The sequence below is a fragment of the Pelophylax lessonae genome (assembly GCF_965119305.1).
Source record: "Pelophylax lessonae genome assembly, chromosome: 4".
NCBI classification, from domain to species: Eukaryota; Metazoa; Chordata; class Amphibia; order Anura; family Ranidae; genus Pelophylax; species Pelophylax lessonae.
The window spans coordinates 355,849,642-355,865,823 of NC_138771.1; the positions used below are offsets into that span (position 1 = coordinate 355,849,642).

General features: G+C 46.2%; 2 protein-coding genes across 3 annotated transcripts in view; one reads left to right on the forward strand and one right to left on the reverse strand.

Moving 5' to 3' along the window:
- Window positions 1-5,935, forward strand: part of SEPTIN8 (septin 8) — a 192,197-nt gene extending 186,262 nt beyond the window's left edge. For both annotated transcript variants that reach the window (XM_082254249.1, XM_082254250.1), the window contains exon 10: window positions 5,422-5,935. In XM_082254249.1, coding sequence (XP_082110375.1) covers window positions 5,422-5,584 — 163 coding nt within the window. In that variant the 3' untranslated portion in view covers window positions 5,585-5,935. The remainder of the gene's footprint in view (window positions 1-5,421) is intronic.
- Window positions 5,936-7,063: 1,128 nt separating this feature from the next.
- Window positions 7,064-16,182, reverse strand: part of CCNI2 (cyclin I family member 2) — a 65,587-nt gene continuing 56,468 nt past the window's right edge. Inside the window, exon 5 of the mRNA XM_082254252.1 lies at window positions 7,064-7,680. Coding sequence (XP_082110378.1) covers window positions 7,522-7,680 — 159 coding nt within the window. The 3' untranslated portion in view covers window positions 7,064-7,521. The remainder of the gene's footprint in view (window positions 7,681-16,182) is intronic.

Here is a 16,182-nt window from a genome sequence, read left to right on the forward strand (position 1 = left end):
TAACAGTGTGACATCCATCCATCTACATTGCTGACCCCATAACAGTGTGACATCCATGCACAGTGCTGACCTCATCACAGTGCTGACCCCATAACAGTGTGACATCCATCCATCCACAGTGCTCACCCCATCATACATGCAGAGTGCTGACCCCATTACAGTGTGACATCCATCCATGCACAGTGCTGACCCCATTACAGTGTGACATCCATCCATGCACAGTGCTCACCCCATCATACATGCACAGTGCTGACCCCATAAGAGTGCGACATCCATCCATCAACAGTGCTGACCCCATAACAGTGCGGCATCCATCCATCCACAGTGCTGACCCCATAACATTGTGATATCCATCCATGCACAGAGCTGACCCCATAACAGTGTAACATCCATCAATCCACAGTGCTGACCCCATAACAGTGTGACATCCATCAGCAGTGCTGACCCCATAACAGTGTGATATGCATCCATGCACAGTGCTGACCCCATTACAGTGTGACATCCATCCATCAACAGTGCTGACCCCATAACAGTGTGACATTCATCCATCAATGCACATTGCAGACCCCATCACTGTCCTGCCCCCATCACTGTGTTACATCGATCCAGCCATACTTCCAAAATCCTGCCCCAAATCAAAGGGTGCCATCACAGTGTTGCTGCCACAATAACCATGCTGCCCTTAATAATAGTGCTGCCATCCATCCGTTACATTAAAGTTCCCCATCAGCCAGACAAGAGCTTTCTTAACCATAATAGCTGGCAGTGTGTGTCTCTATGTCTGACTGTCTCCTGCACTTGTGTCTTCCGGGAGGCGGGGAAGGGATATAGGAGGCGGCAACTTCCTCCTCAGCCGACGTCTCTATAGCAACCTGTACTATGCCTAAAGCATAGTACTGCCCATGTGCGGGATTGCCTGCTGCATTCTGGGTAGCCAGAATGAACAGCAAGCAGGAAGGTCACTAAGTCTTACACTGCGGCTTCAGATGCCCTTAGTAAAGATGACAACGCACAGGCAGCAGCTTTAAAAGTAAGATTTTCACTAAACAAATACACCGTTCAACTCATAAATATACAAATAGCGGTTTTGTCAAGCGAGATGTATTAATATTAATGGGCTATTTTTGTTAAAAAAAATTATTCTGAGGGTGGAACTCCGCTTTAACCGCTAAGTGCCGGTTCACACTTCTGCGTGTGCGGCGATCGCATGTAATAATCGGAGCGCACTGCTCCTTCATTACATGCGATCGGATGTGCAGTGCGAATTCAGCCATACACTTTGTATGGCTAAATTCGCACTGCACCCGCACAAAAGTCGCACATGAGGCATTTTTTCAGCCGCATCAGGATCAGATCGTACAGTGGTTCACACTTGTGCGATCCGATCCTGTGCGAACTGTCAGATCGCACTGCGATATGCGATCAACCTGGGGGTGTCGTTAACATTTCATTGACACCCCCAGCATATCGCATATGGCAGTGTGAGCTGCCAGATGTGCGTTTGCGATGCGGGAACAGGCTGCGAATTCGCAGCCTTCCCGCATCGCACAAGTGTGACCCGGCACTAACACAGGATCACTCGGTTTGACCCCCAACAGTAAAAAAAAAAAACAAAAAACAAACAAACAAACACGCTTAGGAACTTACAGGGACAACTTCTGAAATCTGTGTGGGGCAGCACTAGGTCAAGAGTCTCACGAGACACGGTTTAGCCCCGGTTCACACTTATGCGATGCGGGAAGGCTACGAATCCGCAGCCTGTTCCCGCATCGCAAACGCACCCCTGGCAGTTCACACTGCCATATGCGATACGCTGGGGGTGTCAATGTAATCTTGACACCCCCAGTTTGATCGCATATCGCAGTGCGATCTTGCAGTTCGCACAGGATCGGATCGCACAAGTGTGAACCGCTGTGCGATCCGATCCTGATGCGGCTGCCAAAAAGGGTCCTGTGCATGTTTGCTGCGGGTGCGGTGCGAATTTAGCCATACAAAGTGTATGGCTAAACTCGCACCGCACAGCCGATCGCATGTAATGAAGGAGCAGTGCGCTCCGACATTACATGCGAACGCCGCAGCCGCACAAATGTGAACCGGCTCTTAATTTCAAGAGTCACGGGGGCTGAGTATTACAAAACAGCACAAGCACAAGTGGCCCAAGTGATATTACATACAAATTCTGAAATCCCACCTTTAGGAGCACAGATAAGCCCACCCAAACAGCTGTTAACAACTTAACATAGCTGCTAAACGATAAAGGCCCCCATAGCTAGTCCTATCATCCTCCACTAACATATGGGCCCAGACTAAACAAGGCAAATTAATCTTGCCCTACACCAGGAAAATTGATCTCATTCTACACCCCCCATTGTCTTTTATGGGTAACCTGTTACTCTCTCCTGTAATTTTTGAAGCCATCTGCTTTTATATGGTGTTACAGGTAGAGCTTAATTCCTAGTTTAGTGAGAGATGGTAGACTAAATGTCTGAAGGATAAAATATCAGATTCCAATCTAGTGAAATACACTGCTCAAAAAAATTAAAGGAACACTTTTTAAATCAGAGTCTAGCATCAAGTCAATTAAACTCCTGGGATATTGATCTGCTCAGTTAAGTAGCAGAGGGGGTTGGTAATCAGTTTCAGCTGCTTTGGTGTTAATTTAAAAACAGGTGCACTAGATGGGCAACAATGAGACAACCTCCAAAAAACAGGAATGGTTTTACAGGTGGAGGCCACCAACATTAGTTTCCCTATTCATCTTTTCTGACTGTTGCTCACTAGTTTTGCATTTGGATAGAGTCAGTGTCACTACAGGTAGCATGAGGCGATACCCGGACCTTATAGGAGGTTGCACAGGCAGCCCAACTCCTCCAGGATGGCAAATCAATACGTGCCATTGCCAGAAGGTTTGCGGCGTCTCCCAGCACAGTCAAGAGCATGGAGGAGGTTCCAGGAGACTGGTAGTTACTGTAGGAGAGCTGGACAGGGCCATAGAAGGTCCTTAACCCATTAGCAGGACCGGTATCTGCTCCTTTGTGCAAGGAAGAACAGGATGAGCACTGCCAGAGCCCTACAAAATGATCTTCAGCAGGCCACCAGTGTGAATATCTCTGACCAAACAATCAGAAACAGACTTCATGATGGTGGCCTGACGACCTCTAGTGGGCCCTGTGCTCACAGCCCGGGACTGTGGAGCTTGACTGGCATTTGCCATTGAACACCAGAATTGGCAAGTCTGCCACTGGTGCCCTGTGCTTTTCACAGATGAGAGCAAGTTCACCCTGAGCACATGTGACAGACGTGAAAGGATCGGGAGAAGCTGTGGAGAACATTATGCTGCTTGTAACATCGTTCAGCATAACCGGTTTGGTGGTTGGTCAGTGATGGTCTGGGGAGGCATATCCATGGAGGGACGCACAGACCTCTACAGGCTAACCAATGACGACACTGACTGCCATTAGATATCGGGATTAAATTCTTGGACCCATTGTCTGGCCCCAAGCTGATGCTGTGGGTTCTGGGTTCCTCCTGGTGCACGAAAATGCCTAGCCTCATGTGGTGAAAGTATGCAGCCAGTTCCTGGAGGATGAAGGAATGGATACCATTGACTAGCCCCCACGGTCGCCTGACCTAAATCCAATACAACACCTCTGGGAGATTAGGTTTAGGTTCAGCCGACATTGCACCTCTATCTGTTTAGGCATCCTTTCCTCCCTAACACATTACCCAATTCATATCAGTAAAGCTTATCTAGCACGATATTTTTCCCCACTGAGATCTGATGCGTTTTCAAAGTGTTCCTTTAAATTTTTTTTGAGCAGTGCATTTTGGCACTCACAACTGCATTTTGTTTATACCTAATGGACATTCAAAACCCCCTGCAACCTTACTGTGTTTGGGCAAAATGCAAAATTAGACCTTCATGCCCCAAGCATGATCACACGTTTGCAGCTCCTACCAAGCTTGCATTTGCAACCTACACTGTGTAAAAACAGAACAATCATTGAAGACCTACAGTTGGATAGCCACAGCTGCAAACATAATTGCTGTGGAAGCCATCTAAACAAGTTTAAAAGGTTTGAGGTGCGAGTTTATTTGGTAAATTTAATAGTATTGACACAAGGCATCCCAAAATACCCTCTAGATGTTGCAGAACTACCACTCCCATAAGGCATAGCAAGACTGACAGCCACAAGCCTGACACCCAGAGGCAGAGGTATGATGGGACTTTGTTTTGCAACAGCTGGAGGGCCACAGTTTGCATATCCCTGCTCTAGGCTATATTGGGCAAAAGATTGAATAGGTGTAGTAAGCACCAATTAAAATGAACAAACACAATATTCAATAATAAAGAATCACTGGTCCCCTGGTCATTCCCACTCATAATAGATGCACAGAAACAAATACCTTTGGTTGAAACTTTAAAAAAAAAAAAAAAGTGCCAATTCAAACGCATACGGTTTATTAAAATTCTCTAAAATGTAACCCATATTTTTACAGCAGCAAGGACTACAGGTAAAAAGGTTGGAAGTCTCACTGTCAGTCAAATGCGACAGATTTGGTACCTATGGGTGGAACACTACCTACCTGATCATTTCAATCCCGTCTTGCTCCCCCCCTCCCCCATTGCCTCAGTCTTCTCCTTTTATACCTTACATACCATTTCATCTCACCTGTAAACATGCCTTCCCCAGCCACAAACCCAAAAACAGACGACCATTCATAAAATTTCCCCTGAATTTGCCTCAGTTTTTTTTTCATCTGATCCAGAAATTCAGGTTAGTTAAACCTGAAACTAAAAACCATCTTATGCTGGTTATACACTATACGAAAAAAATCGTTCAAACTCATTTTCGAAAAACGAACACTCGGCCGTGAGAGCAGATGATCGTGCCATCATTTAATGGCCGATAAATCGTTCAATGGACATAAATTAATCAGTTTTTTCACATATACCTAATGCAAACTGTTTGGATGAAAACACATTAGCCTTTCAATTTAGCGTTAATTCGGCAGAAAACTTTCAAACTTGTCCTTTCGTTTTTTTGGCTCAAAAACATCACAACCGATTACCAATTTGTGCCCATTAACTGGCCGAAAAAAACGAACGAACTGTGCAAATGACCGAATTTCGCCCGCTTTTTCGTATCGTGTATGGCCACCATAACTCTATCCTGCACAGTAGATTTAAAAAAAAACCCACACAGGGATGCACAAATCATATTGCATTTTTGGTTACATTTAGACCTGCTGCAGGCTTTTTTTTTTCCACACTGATATTTAGTTGCGACACATTTTAGCACGATTACCCTATACTTTCTTTGGCTAGGAAATCATCATCAGGGAATATAAAGAAAGTACAAATCAAGAAAGAGAAAACCATATTAAATGTGTTACAATTACTTTTGTTTTCTTCATCAGGTCAGTCATAACAGGGAACCAGTCAGCAGTCATCCTCTCCAACTCCAAGGTGATAATTGCCAAGGCCAGCGTGGAACCCCTGAACTGCAGTAACTGGTGGCACGCCATACAGTGCTGCAGCTGCCTGGTTAAAAGTGCCACATGGCGAGAAGGATTCATTTGAGAGAAGCTGCCAAAGAGGTGAGGCCAGCTGAACATCACCATGGCATGGAACTGCAGTAAAGAAAAAAAAAACAAAAAGCAAAAAAAAAAAAAATAAGTCTCATATCAAGGTCGATTGTCTCCATCTTTCACTTTTGTTGATCAAATGTGACAAACAAGAAATGCAGTTGACATCAGAAAGGCTGAGTTGTGGCCATTTGTGTGTCAGTACATGCTGTAATTCTACGTCAGACTATTGAGCTTATAACTGAATGTAACAATGATGTGTTCCCCCAAGAACACAACCAAACTATTTGTGTGTTTTATTCCTTGGCTACTAAAGTAATCTTCGCTTCTATTTCAAGTAAGCAACCACAGTTCACAGTCAGTCCCCCCGTCCCCCATTTCCTAAAATGTTAATATTTGTTTTGTGAGTGTGCCAAGACCTGCACCACGTTAGAACCAATTTGTTCAAAACAATACTGGCAGCAGTATAGTAACTGCAGGCCCACTTAGCAAAATGAACTATTCTGCAGGCTTCCCATATACAAAAAAAAAAAAAAACAAACACCCATAAAAAAAAAACACACCTTTACTGCAGCGTCAACAATATAGTTGCCAAACAATGAGCAAGAAAAGGCTGCATTACTGTGGCCAATGAGAGCTAAAAATATGACAGTATTAGCTATATAAAGAACTACAGGCAAGGTCACCAGTAAGCATACCATATAGCAGGATACGTGCACATTTATTTATTTTTTTATTTATGCGATGTAGAACTACCTGCTCGGTACGTTAAAAAGAAACAATTAGGTGGATGCTGTAATATAGTCATAGTACTTTGAGTCTGAGCAAATGGCAAACTTAACTGCATTATTTGCTGGGAATTGGTGTCTTTTCAAGGGCAAATTCTGTCCCTGCCATGATCCCCAAATTTCTCCCCCCCCCCCCCCCAAGAGGAGTCCTAAATTATGAAAACAGATGCAGGTATGAACCCCATACCATGCATACAATACAAAAAAAATAAAAAATCACGGTCTTGTCTGGAGATCGCCTTTAGGCCCCTTTCACACTTGTGCAACCTAAAAGTCACGTGATTTTTACTGGACTTGAAGCAATGCCTGTGCAATATTGAGGTCTATGGACCTCAAAACACAAAGTCAGACCAAAGTAGTGCAGCAACTACTTTTGAAGTCGTTGCAACTTAAAATCACAGATATGAACGGTACTCATTGGAAATCATGGAGTACGACTTCTCATGCGACTTTGCAGTCCCAAGTCACAGGACAAGTCGCACAAGTGTGAAAGGGGCCTGAAACTACCACCCCTAAGGAAATTGTAGTGCATATACAAACATACAGGGTTTGGGATCACTTAAGCAAAAGCTTTATGATTAGATGCATCAGGGTAATCTTCCTCTAGAGGTTGGATAAGTAGTCTGTATTCTGTTCTGCTGTTGAAAAATAATAACTGACAGCAGACAATGTGTGTAAATTTGTTGTTGTGTGAAAAGGTTTAGTTATGTCCCTGTATTATACAGTTTTTGCCTTAACATTATAGTAATAATAATAAATCTATTTTTTCTGCTAGAATGTGTTTCCAGCAGAGAAGGAAAACAAGGCACTCTTTGCCCTTTTACGCTCATGTGATAAGTGCCAGACTGATAATCTTCAACTTTGTTAAAAAAGGGAGGTTTTCTTGATGACAGGTGTACAATGTATCCAAAACATGACAGCTTTCTATGTACAGTGTTGTTAAAACGAGAAAAAAAAAAAAATTAAGAGTAAAATATTTTTGCAACATTGTTTAGAGTTTTAAAGTGAAAGAATAGTTTTTCCTTAAATTAAAAAAGGCAATAGTTTTTGTTCATACAGGTCAGTGACAATAGCTTCCCCAGTCCAGATGCTCTGTAACATGCTTGTGCATACATACACGTCTCTTGTTTACATTATGCACCAATCATTCTGCTATCCTTACAATGTTCAGGAAGTCAACTGGTGTGGCTGTGTACAAATCCCATTGCAGTTTATCCAGTATGATCCTTTCCATCCTTAAAATTTCAGCAGATGAATACAGGCAGCCACTCTGCACTGCAAGCTTCTTCACTGATGGGATTATCTGTAATAGATTTCATTCAATAAAAATATTAATTTAGCCAAATTCTGCACCGTCTCTGTATGTGAATGTTAACTGATAAAACACACTTTTATTTTACATTGTTCCTTCTATTTCTGTATGTGGATGATAGTACTTGTTTTAACAGCTTCAATACCAGGCACCTTTACCCCATTCCCGCCCACACCACACACATTTTTGTAATATAAATTTTGCAAAATATTCCCCTCAGAGCCGGTTCACACTACCACGACCAGAAAGTCGCCCCGTGACTTGAAGAGACTTGGAAGAGACTTGTGCACTACTTTGAAGAGACAGGCGACTTTGTCTGTGGGGAATGCCTGGCTAATCTCTTTCTTCTTCCTGGAAAGTCTGATAACAAGTCGTGTCAATTAAGATAAGGAGGCGACTCCCATTGAAGTATATGGGACAGTCGGATCACAGGTCGCCTCAAAGTAGTACAGGACCCTTTTCTGAAGTCGGAGCAACTTCAGTAGTGCCAATTAAGACGGCAATGATTGATTAACATTGCTTTTGTTATGTCAAGCGACCTGGGGCTACACAAGTCGTGCTAGTGTGAATGGGCTCTCATAAATTTTGGTCAAAATGTATTCTGCTACATTTCCATGGTCAAAATAACCCAAATCAGTGTTTATTATTTAGGGTGTAGGATAAGAGATAGACAGCCAGAGATATATATTGTATAATCTGTAAATTGATCAATCCTGATGTACTGACACCCCATCTCATTTCTCGCGGGCCAAAAACGCCTGGCCAGGTAACCCACAAATGACCCCTTTTGACAGTGGTATATAGTAAAAGGCATAGCAAGTTTTTTGAAGTTATAATTTTTAGGAAACAGAATTAAAAAAAAAATAAAAAAAAATTATATTATTTATTAAATTATAAATACATTTTTTTTTTCACTACTGTCGCCAGCGCAGTACAGCCTTATCATATAATTAGTGTGGATGTGATCAGGGACACTCACTGGTGACAATATGTTTAAAAAAAAAACCCACACACCCTCTTTGGAATATCGATTAAAAATAAATAAATGAACAGTTTTAAAAAAGTTGTCATACAAATATATTTGAAATCAAACCTTTAATTATTTTGTGGAAGTAACATGGTGTGGGCAGATTTTTGTAAGTCCCAGACTGTGTCACTCCCCCCTCAGTCTGCCTTAGAATAAGAGGAAGGTGAAGCCTCCATTAATCTGCATGTAATATCCTGCCCCCATTGTGTTAAGGTGGTTAGTGGGCTGTCGTTTACCATGGTATATTTGCCCACCTGTGACTATAATCACATGAGCTGTGCAGCTGTAAAGGAGGAAAATAGAATTTTTGTAAGAACTTACCGTAAAATTATTTTCCCAGAGTCCTCTGACAGTCGCTGCCCACTCATACAGTCTTCACTTATGGGTATTGGTCTTATCCACAGGAGCAAGCTAGGCATAAGATTGTTATAAACATTCACAAAGCACTTTGCATAGACAAACCTATAGGGGGCTGTCCCTCGGGTCCAATACCCCCCTGCTAGCAGCATTCCCAAATCAGTTTGGTAGCAAGCAGTAGATAGTCCAAGGACCCCAAAAAAGAGGGGTGGGGGGGCGCGGTGACTGTCAGGACTCAGAGAAAATAATTTTCACAAAAATTCTATTTTCTCTTACGTCCTCTGACAGTCGCTGCCCACTCATACAGTCTTAACTTATGGGATGTCCCAAAGCAGTGTAGACAAAGGGGTGGGAAGCGCAACCGTCACAAAGGCAAAGGAGCACCCAAGTCAGAGAAAAGAACCTTATCTGAACCAGAAAGGTAAAAACGCTGGGTAACAAAGGCTCAACAGGAGCGAACAAACCCAGGAAAGAAAATTTACAAAGGGGGAACAACCCCAACAGGCGGGGACAGGCCAAACGCCATGTCACCCTCAAGGCACTGCCGCACACAGAACTTTGCGGCCAAATGAGGCATCTGCCAATGCCAAAACATCAAGTTTGTAAAATTTGGAAAAGGTATGTACGGACGACCAAGTCGCCGCTTTGCACACGCCTGATGGCTGAAGGCCCAGGACGCACTCACCGCACTGGAAAAGTGCGCCTTGACAGGGAAGGCCGGCACCCGTAGCCTAATTGAATATGCCTGTAATTAGGCCTGTACTATCATCTGTCTGATCCATTTAGAAATGGTTGCCGCAGACGCAGCCATACCCTTCCGAGGTCCCTCAGGAAGTACAAAAGGAGAATCAGACTTTCTCAAGGATTCAGTAGACCGGTACACCCTGATCGCCCGGACCACATCCAAGGAATGCAAAGCAAACTCCTTAGGATTCGCACACACAGTGAAGGCAAGACGATGTCCTCGTTAAGATGAAAATCGGATACCACGTTTGGAAGGAAAGATTGGGGAGGTCCACCTTATACCTATGAACAACCAGGTAAGGGGAGAGGCAAGACAGGGCCGCCAACTCCGACACTCTGCCAGCAGATGTGATCGCCACCAGAAAAGCGACTTTGTGACAGTGCAGGCAGAGGAATCACCCTGATCTCAAATGGGAAGACGTTTCAAAACGGACAGGACCAAATTCAGGTCCCAAGGAGATAAAGGTGCTCTCCTAGGGGGAGCCAGATGACGCACCCCTTGAATAAAGGTGCGGATCAAGGAATTTGACGCCAAAGGGCGCTGGAAAAGGATTGCCAGCGCAGACAACTGACCCTTAATAGTGGTCAGCGCAAGACGCTGGTCCACACCAGATTGCAGGAAGGCTAACACCCTCGCCACCGAAAAGGAGCGAGGATGGAAACCCTGCGATTCACACCAGGCAAAATAAGCCTTCCAGGTACGGTAATAGATCTTACCGGACGAGGCCTTCCTAGCCTTGAGTAGGGTAGGAATGACCGCCGATGAGACCCCGATCTCTCAGAACCTGGCTTTCAACAGCCACGCCGTTAAAGCCAGCAACTGTAAATGGATGGAAGATCTGCCCGAGACAGCAGATTGTCTTGTAACGGGAGCCGCCAGGGAGGCTCGACGACCAGTTGCATGATGTCCGCGTACCAAGACCGGCGCAGCCAGTCCGGGGCAACCAGGATCACCAACTTCGGTTCCGAGACCAACCTTCGAAGCAACCTGGACAACAACCAAAATGGGGGGGGGTATGGGTTTGGAGGCATAAATCAGGCGATACCGATTCCAAGGCACCACCAGCGCATCCGAGGCGTCTGCCAGAGGATCGCGTGTTCTTGCCACTAACCTTCCCACCTTGTTGTTTAGGCAAGACGCGAACAGATCCACGTCCGGGGATCCCCAACACCCACACAGCATCTGAAACACCTCCAGGTGTAGGGACCATTCCCCCTGGTCCAGGATCTGGCGGCTCAGATAATCGGCCTGCCAATTCTCCACACCTGGAATGTGAACTGCCGAAATGGCCGGAACCTGCGTCTTCGGCCCAAGACAGAATTCTGGTCACTTCCTGGGCACTCCTGGTGCCCCCTTGGTGATTGATGTAAGCCACCGCAGTTGCGTTGTCCGTCTGTACACGCACAGGGTGGCCCCGAAGAGGATCCGACCAACTGAGCAAACATAGTCTGATCGCTTGCAGTTTCAAGACATCGGTAGGGAGGATTCCACCTCCGACCAAGTGCCCTGGGCAGACAGATTGCCCAGAACGCCACCCCAGCCCAACAGGCTGGTGTCCGTGGTGATCACCGTCCACAACAATGGCCGGAAGGATTTCCCCTCCGTCAGAGCCGGAGACTGGAGCCACCACAGAAGATCTTCTGACTCGGTGGCTCAAAGATATCCTCCTTTCCAAGGAATGAGGATGCCTGTCCACCTGGCCAGGATCTCCGCTTGAAGAAATAGTGTGTGGAACTGAGCAAATGGTATCGCCTCGAAGGCTGACACCATCAATCGCAGGCACCGCATGCAGGTCCTGAGCGACGAGTCGTCGTTGTCCCTGAGGGACCAGACCTTGTTCTGCAGAGTCCGGAGTTAGTCCTCCGGCAGGAAAACTTTTGCCTGGGCGGAGTCCAGAACCATCCCCAAGTAAGGGAGACGAACAGAAGGGGACAATGTAGACTTCTGAAAGTTGATGGTCCACCCGAACTCCTGGAGTGTCTGAACCGTGGTTGACAGGTCGCGCAAAAGAGTTGGGCTGGAACTCGATCTTAACAGGAGATCGTCCAGATATCCCAGGATTGCAATCCCCTGCGCCCGCAACAGGGCCAGGAGCCAGCACTTTGGTAAACACAATTGGAGCTGAAGCGAGACCGAAAGGCAACGCCACAAACAGATAGTGCTCCTCCACGATTGCGAATCGGAGGAACCTCTGATGACCGTTGAATATGGGGATGTGTAGATACGCATCCTTGAGGTCGATGGAAGCCAGGAAATCTCCCTGTCTCAGGGAGGCCACCACCGAACGAAGGGATTCCAGACGGAATTTTTGAACCCGCACAAAGCGGTTCAGAAATTTCAAGTCCAGAATCGGACGCACCTTGCCCTCCTTTCGGGGCACCGTAAACAGATTTGAGTAAAACCCCCGAAATCTGTCCCGATGTGACACCGAGACGATCACCCCCTGGGCGAAGAGATCTTGAACCGCCCGTTGAAGATCTTGAAAACGATCTGGGGTCAAATGAAGATTTGAGGGAAAGAATCTGTCTGCTGGGCGCGAGCGGAATTCGATCTTGTACCCCGGCCGAATGAGTTCCTGAACTCACCTGTCCTGAATCCGGGACAGCCAAGGCCCGGGAAGACAGCGCAGACGTCCCCCCACCCCTGAACCGGGTGAGGGCGCCCCTTCAGGTTGAGGCGGACTGGGCCGCCGTGCCAGCGTGGGCAGCTTTAGACTTGCCCGCCCAAGGCTTCTTCTGGCCACCAGAGGCCTTGAAGGATTTGCCCTCGTCTTGTGCCTTGAAGGCACGAAAGGACCCCTGATTAGGTTTAAAGGAAGGGCCCCGCTTACCACGGAAAAAAAAAAAAAAAAAAAAAAAAGTACCCTTGGGCGCTTGGGGCAGTAGAGTGCTTTTGCCCCCAGTGACCCCCTTAACCAACTCGTCCAGGAATCCCCAAAAAGGCGATTCCCTGCATAAGGGATGTCAGACACTGTCTTCCTGGAAGTTTGGTCAGCCGACCAGCTCTTCAGCCACACCATACAACGGATTATCACTGCGACAGCAGATAGTCGTGAGACTAAAGGGGCCTCATCCAAGGCTGCGTCACACAGGTATAAAAACAGCCTGAATAATCTGGTCCACCATCTCCAAAGTAGCAGGAGGGGCAGAATAAGCCACAAGGGTGCGTCTGAGCACCTTGGTCCACTCCACCACGGCCTGAGAGACCATTACAGGAGGCGAACACAGGTTTCATCAAAGAACCCGCCACCATATAGGAGTGGCGAGTAAGAGATTCCACCCGTCTATCAGTCAGGTCACTAAACACCGGAGAATCCTCCGCGGGCATCAGAGTGGCCTTGTTCAACCTGGACACTGTGTGATCCACCTTAGCACAAATCCGTTGGAGACGCAAAGGGATAACGGTACTGAAACCGCTTTGGTACCACAAAATTGAGCTTCAAATTGTGCCATTGTTCGTTCACCGTTTCGTGTAACTCAGCAGGACAGGGAAACACCTGAGCTGCTTTCTGGGTCCTGCGGGTCCCAAAGGAAGACCACTTATCCGGCGGGTGGGGCTCATCCTCTAAATGTAGCGTATCCTTAACAGAACTAATAAGCACAGACCTAGCAGCGTGTTCTCTGGTCGTCCCGGGGGGGGGGGGGGGGTTGGGGGGACGTCTTCCTCCTCCCCTTCTGACAGAGGACTGAGACCCCTCAGGGGGTACACTTATCCATGGCAACCATATCTAGCTCTGAATCAGAAGAACAAGAAAGCCTGGGCCTTTTCTTAGCAGCCCGCTCAGACATCAACAGATCCACTTTAGACGCTAAAGTAGCAAGTGCAGAAGTAAGGGAGCCCATCGCAGAGGATTCAGGCGTTCCTGAACCCTCCACCAGAGCTGGGGGGGAATTTGCTGTCCTGGGACTCCATCAAAATTTCATGGCGCTGGCCCTTTAAATCAGATAGCGGTGGATCCCACCGCAATGAGGACTAGCCTGAGTTACCAAATATAGAGGAATGTAACAGCCAGCAAAGGTATTATCCCATGAAAATAGAAGAAAAAGCCCCCCAGAAGTGTAGCTGTACAATACCACGCTAGTAGCTCGATCCGACTGCCTGGAGATAGGAATTGTCACGCCGAAATTGTCACGCCGCTAGAGGCCAAAATAGGACTTGAGAAAAGGAAAAAATGGTTGCCAATGTAATGCTATGGGGATGGCTCCGGGAAAATGGCCACCGAGCACATGTTCAAATACATTGCCCACACTAAAGATGGCGCCCGAAAGGGTGCCAGAACACTACAGAGAAAATTTTCTGCCGATGCCCTCACATGAAGCCGAACAGCCTGCCCACACTCAAAATGGCAGCCCCGCGATTTTTAAACCACAGCGGCCCCAACAACCATGTCTGTACCCCCAAACGTAGCACAAGCACTACCAAGGGACTCAGGGAACCCCGCAAACCCCCCACAGCACGGCATGACCGCAATAGCGCCCACGCAGGGACCGGGAGGGACACACGGGGACCACACAGACAGACATGAGGGGGACATCACAGACTCCATAACAGACTGCCATCCCCATTGCAGAGGCCCACACAAACCCCCTGACATACAATGCCATAGACAGAGGGGGTAGCATGTTACTCACCGATCCAGCGAAAGCGTGGGTGCCACTCTGCGACAGGAGGCCTCCCGGGTGTGGGTGCCGTCAGCCAAGCAGGACGCTAGCAACACGCGGCGTACCGCAGTTGAGACATCCTAGCGATGTAGCCACTTTGCGTGCTTTGTCCCTGAGGACAGGGACAGGTCGTTTGCGAGGCCAGGGCTTACACATAGCCTGCTAAACGCTCAATGGCGGGCTGGGATTTCGTAAGGCTCTAGTACAACCAGTCCAATTCCCAGCTCCACAAACGCTGTAGTCTTCCGAAGTCTGACTAACTAAGCGCAGGATCAAATAAAAAGCTATCAGTGTAAAGAAAAACACTTAGCAGAAATAAAAATTAGGAAAACAGAAGAAAAGGCTGAGACTGTAGCCCCAGCTAAGGGAAGCCTGCCTACTCCTGACTAGGCAAAAGACAAACTGATTTGGGAATGCTGCTAGCAGGGGGGGGGGTATTGGACCAGAGGGACAGCCCCCTATAGGTGCGTCTATGCAAAGTGTTTTGTGAATGTTTATAATAAAATCTTAGGCATAAGACCAATACCCATAAGTGAAGACTGTATGAGTGGGAGGTGACTGTCAGAGGACGTAAGAGAAACACAGGATAGAAATGTGGGTTTTGTGACACAGATTCATAATACTTCAAATTACATTGACCAGATTTGTCAAAAGGAAATGGTAATCTGCAATCAAGTTTCTATATGATATTGGGGGGGGGGGGGAGACCACACAAAATGTACTGGGAGCTTAGCCCGCCCTCTTCTGCGAATGATGATTTGCAGTCATGATGGACTGATAGTCTCAGTCCATCAGGGGAAATGGAAAATGAGTAGCTAAAAATCCACAGGTGCATTGATTGTCCATTAGGTTTGTTTATATACCTTGCAAGGTTTACTTTAAAGGAAACTTGTTAGCTGTCCAGTTGTTTCACTGACCAAATGATATCAATGCTTCCTAAATGATTTCAATGCTTCCGGAGTCAAATTACTGAAGCCACTGGATCAGCATAACCATCAGGCAACCTTCACCTTTTTATCAGCACATATTAAACTTCAAAGCAAATATTATATTGCACTTTACCAATGTTAGATGTGTTGGCTGCCATTTGTTTGCTTTATTTATTTTTTTAAGCTCTCTCCAGCCAGTAAGTCTATTTTTCAACAGATCAAGCTGTCCTGCAGATGTAGCCGTTACAGGGTTGAGACAAAACCATTTACTACTGACAGGGGTGCCTACAATGATCAGCTCTTATGTAGAACCTTTATAATAAATTAAAAAAACACACACACACACACCAAAAGTATATATGTTTCAAATCTACGTAAAACTGGAGAGTTAACAAAGACCACCAAGAAACTGTCATTTTCAGAAGGTCAGAAGTACATACTGGTCTTTAGATAAATATGGTGGCCTGCCAATGGTGTTCTGAAAAATGCTGGTTGCCTGGCTGTTATGCAGGTTTTAAACACAAAATCACTGACTTGGAACAATTATGCAGGTTATTAAAGCAGGGTGAGAGTCATTAAATCTTTACCTGCTTAATTGTTTTGGAGTAGTGACAACATATTACCAACTTGACCTCTGGAAGGTTTTACCCCTTTCATGAGCAGATCTTTTTGCTATTCAGCACTGCTCTACTTTAACTGACAAATTGCTCAGCCATGCAACATTGTACCCAAATTAAAAGGTATTTTCACACAAATAGGGCTTTCTTGCTGGTA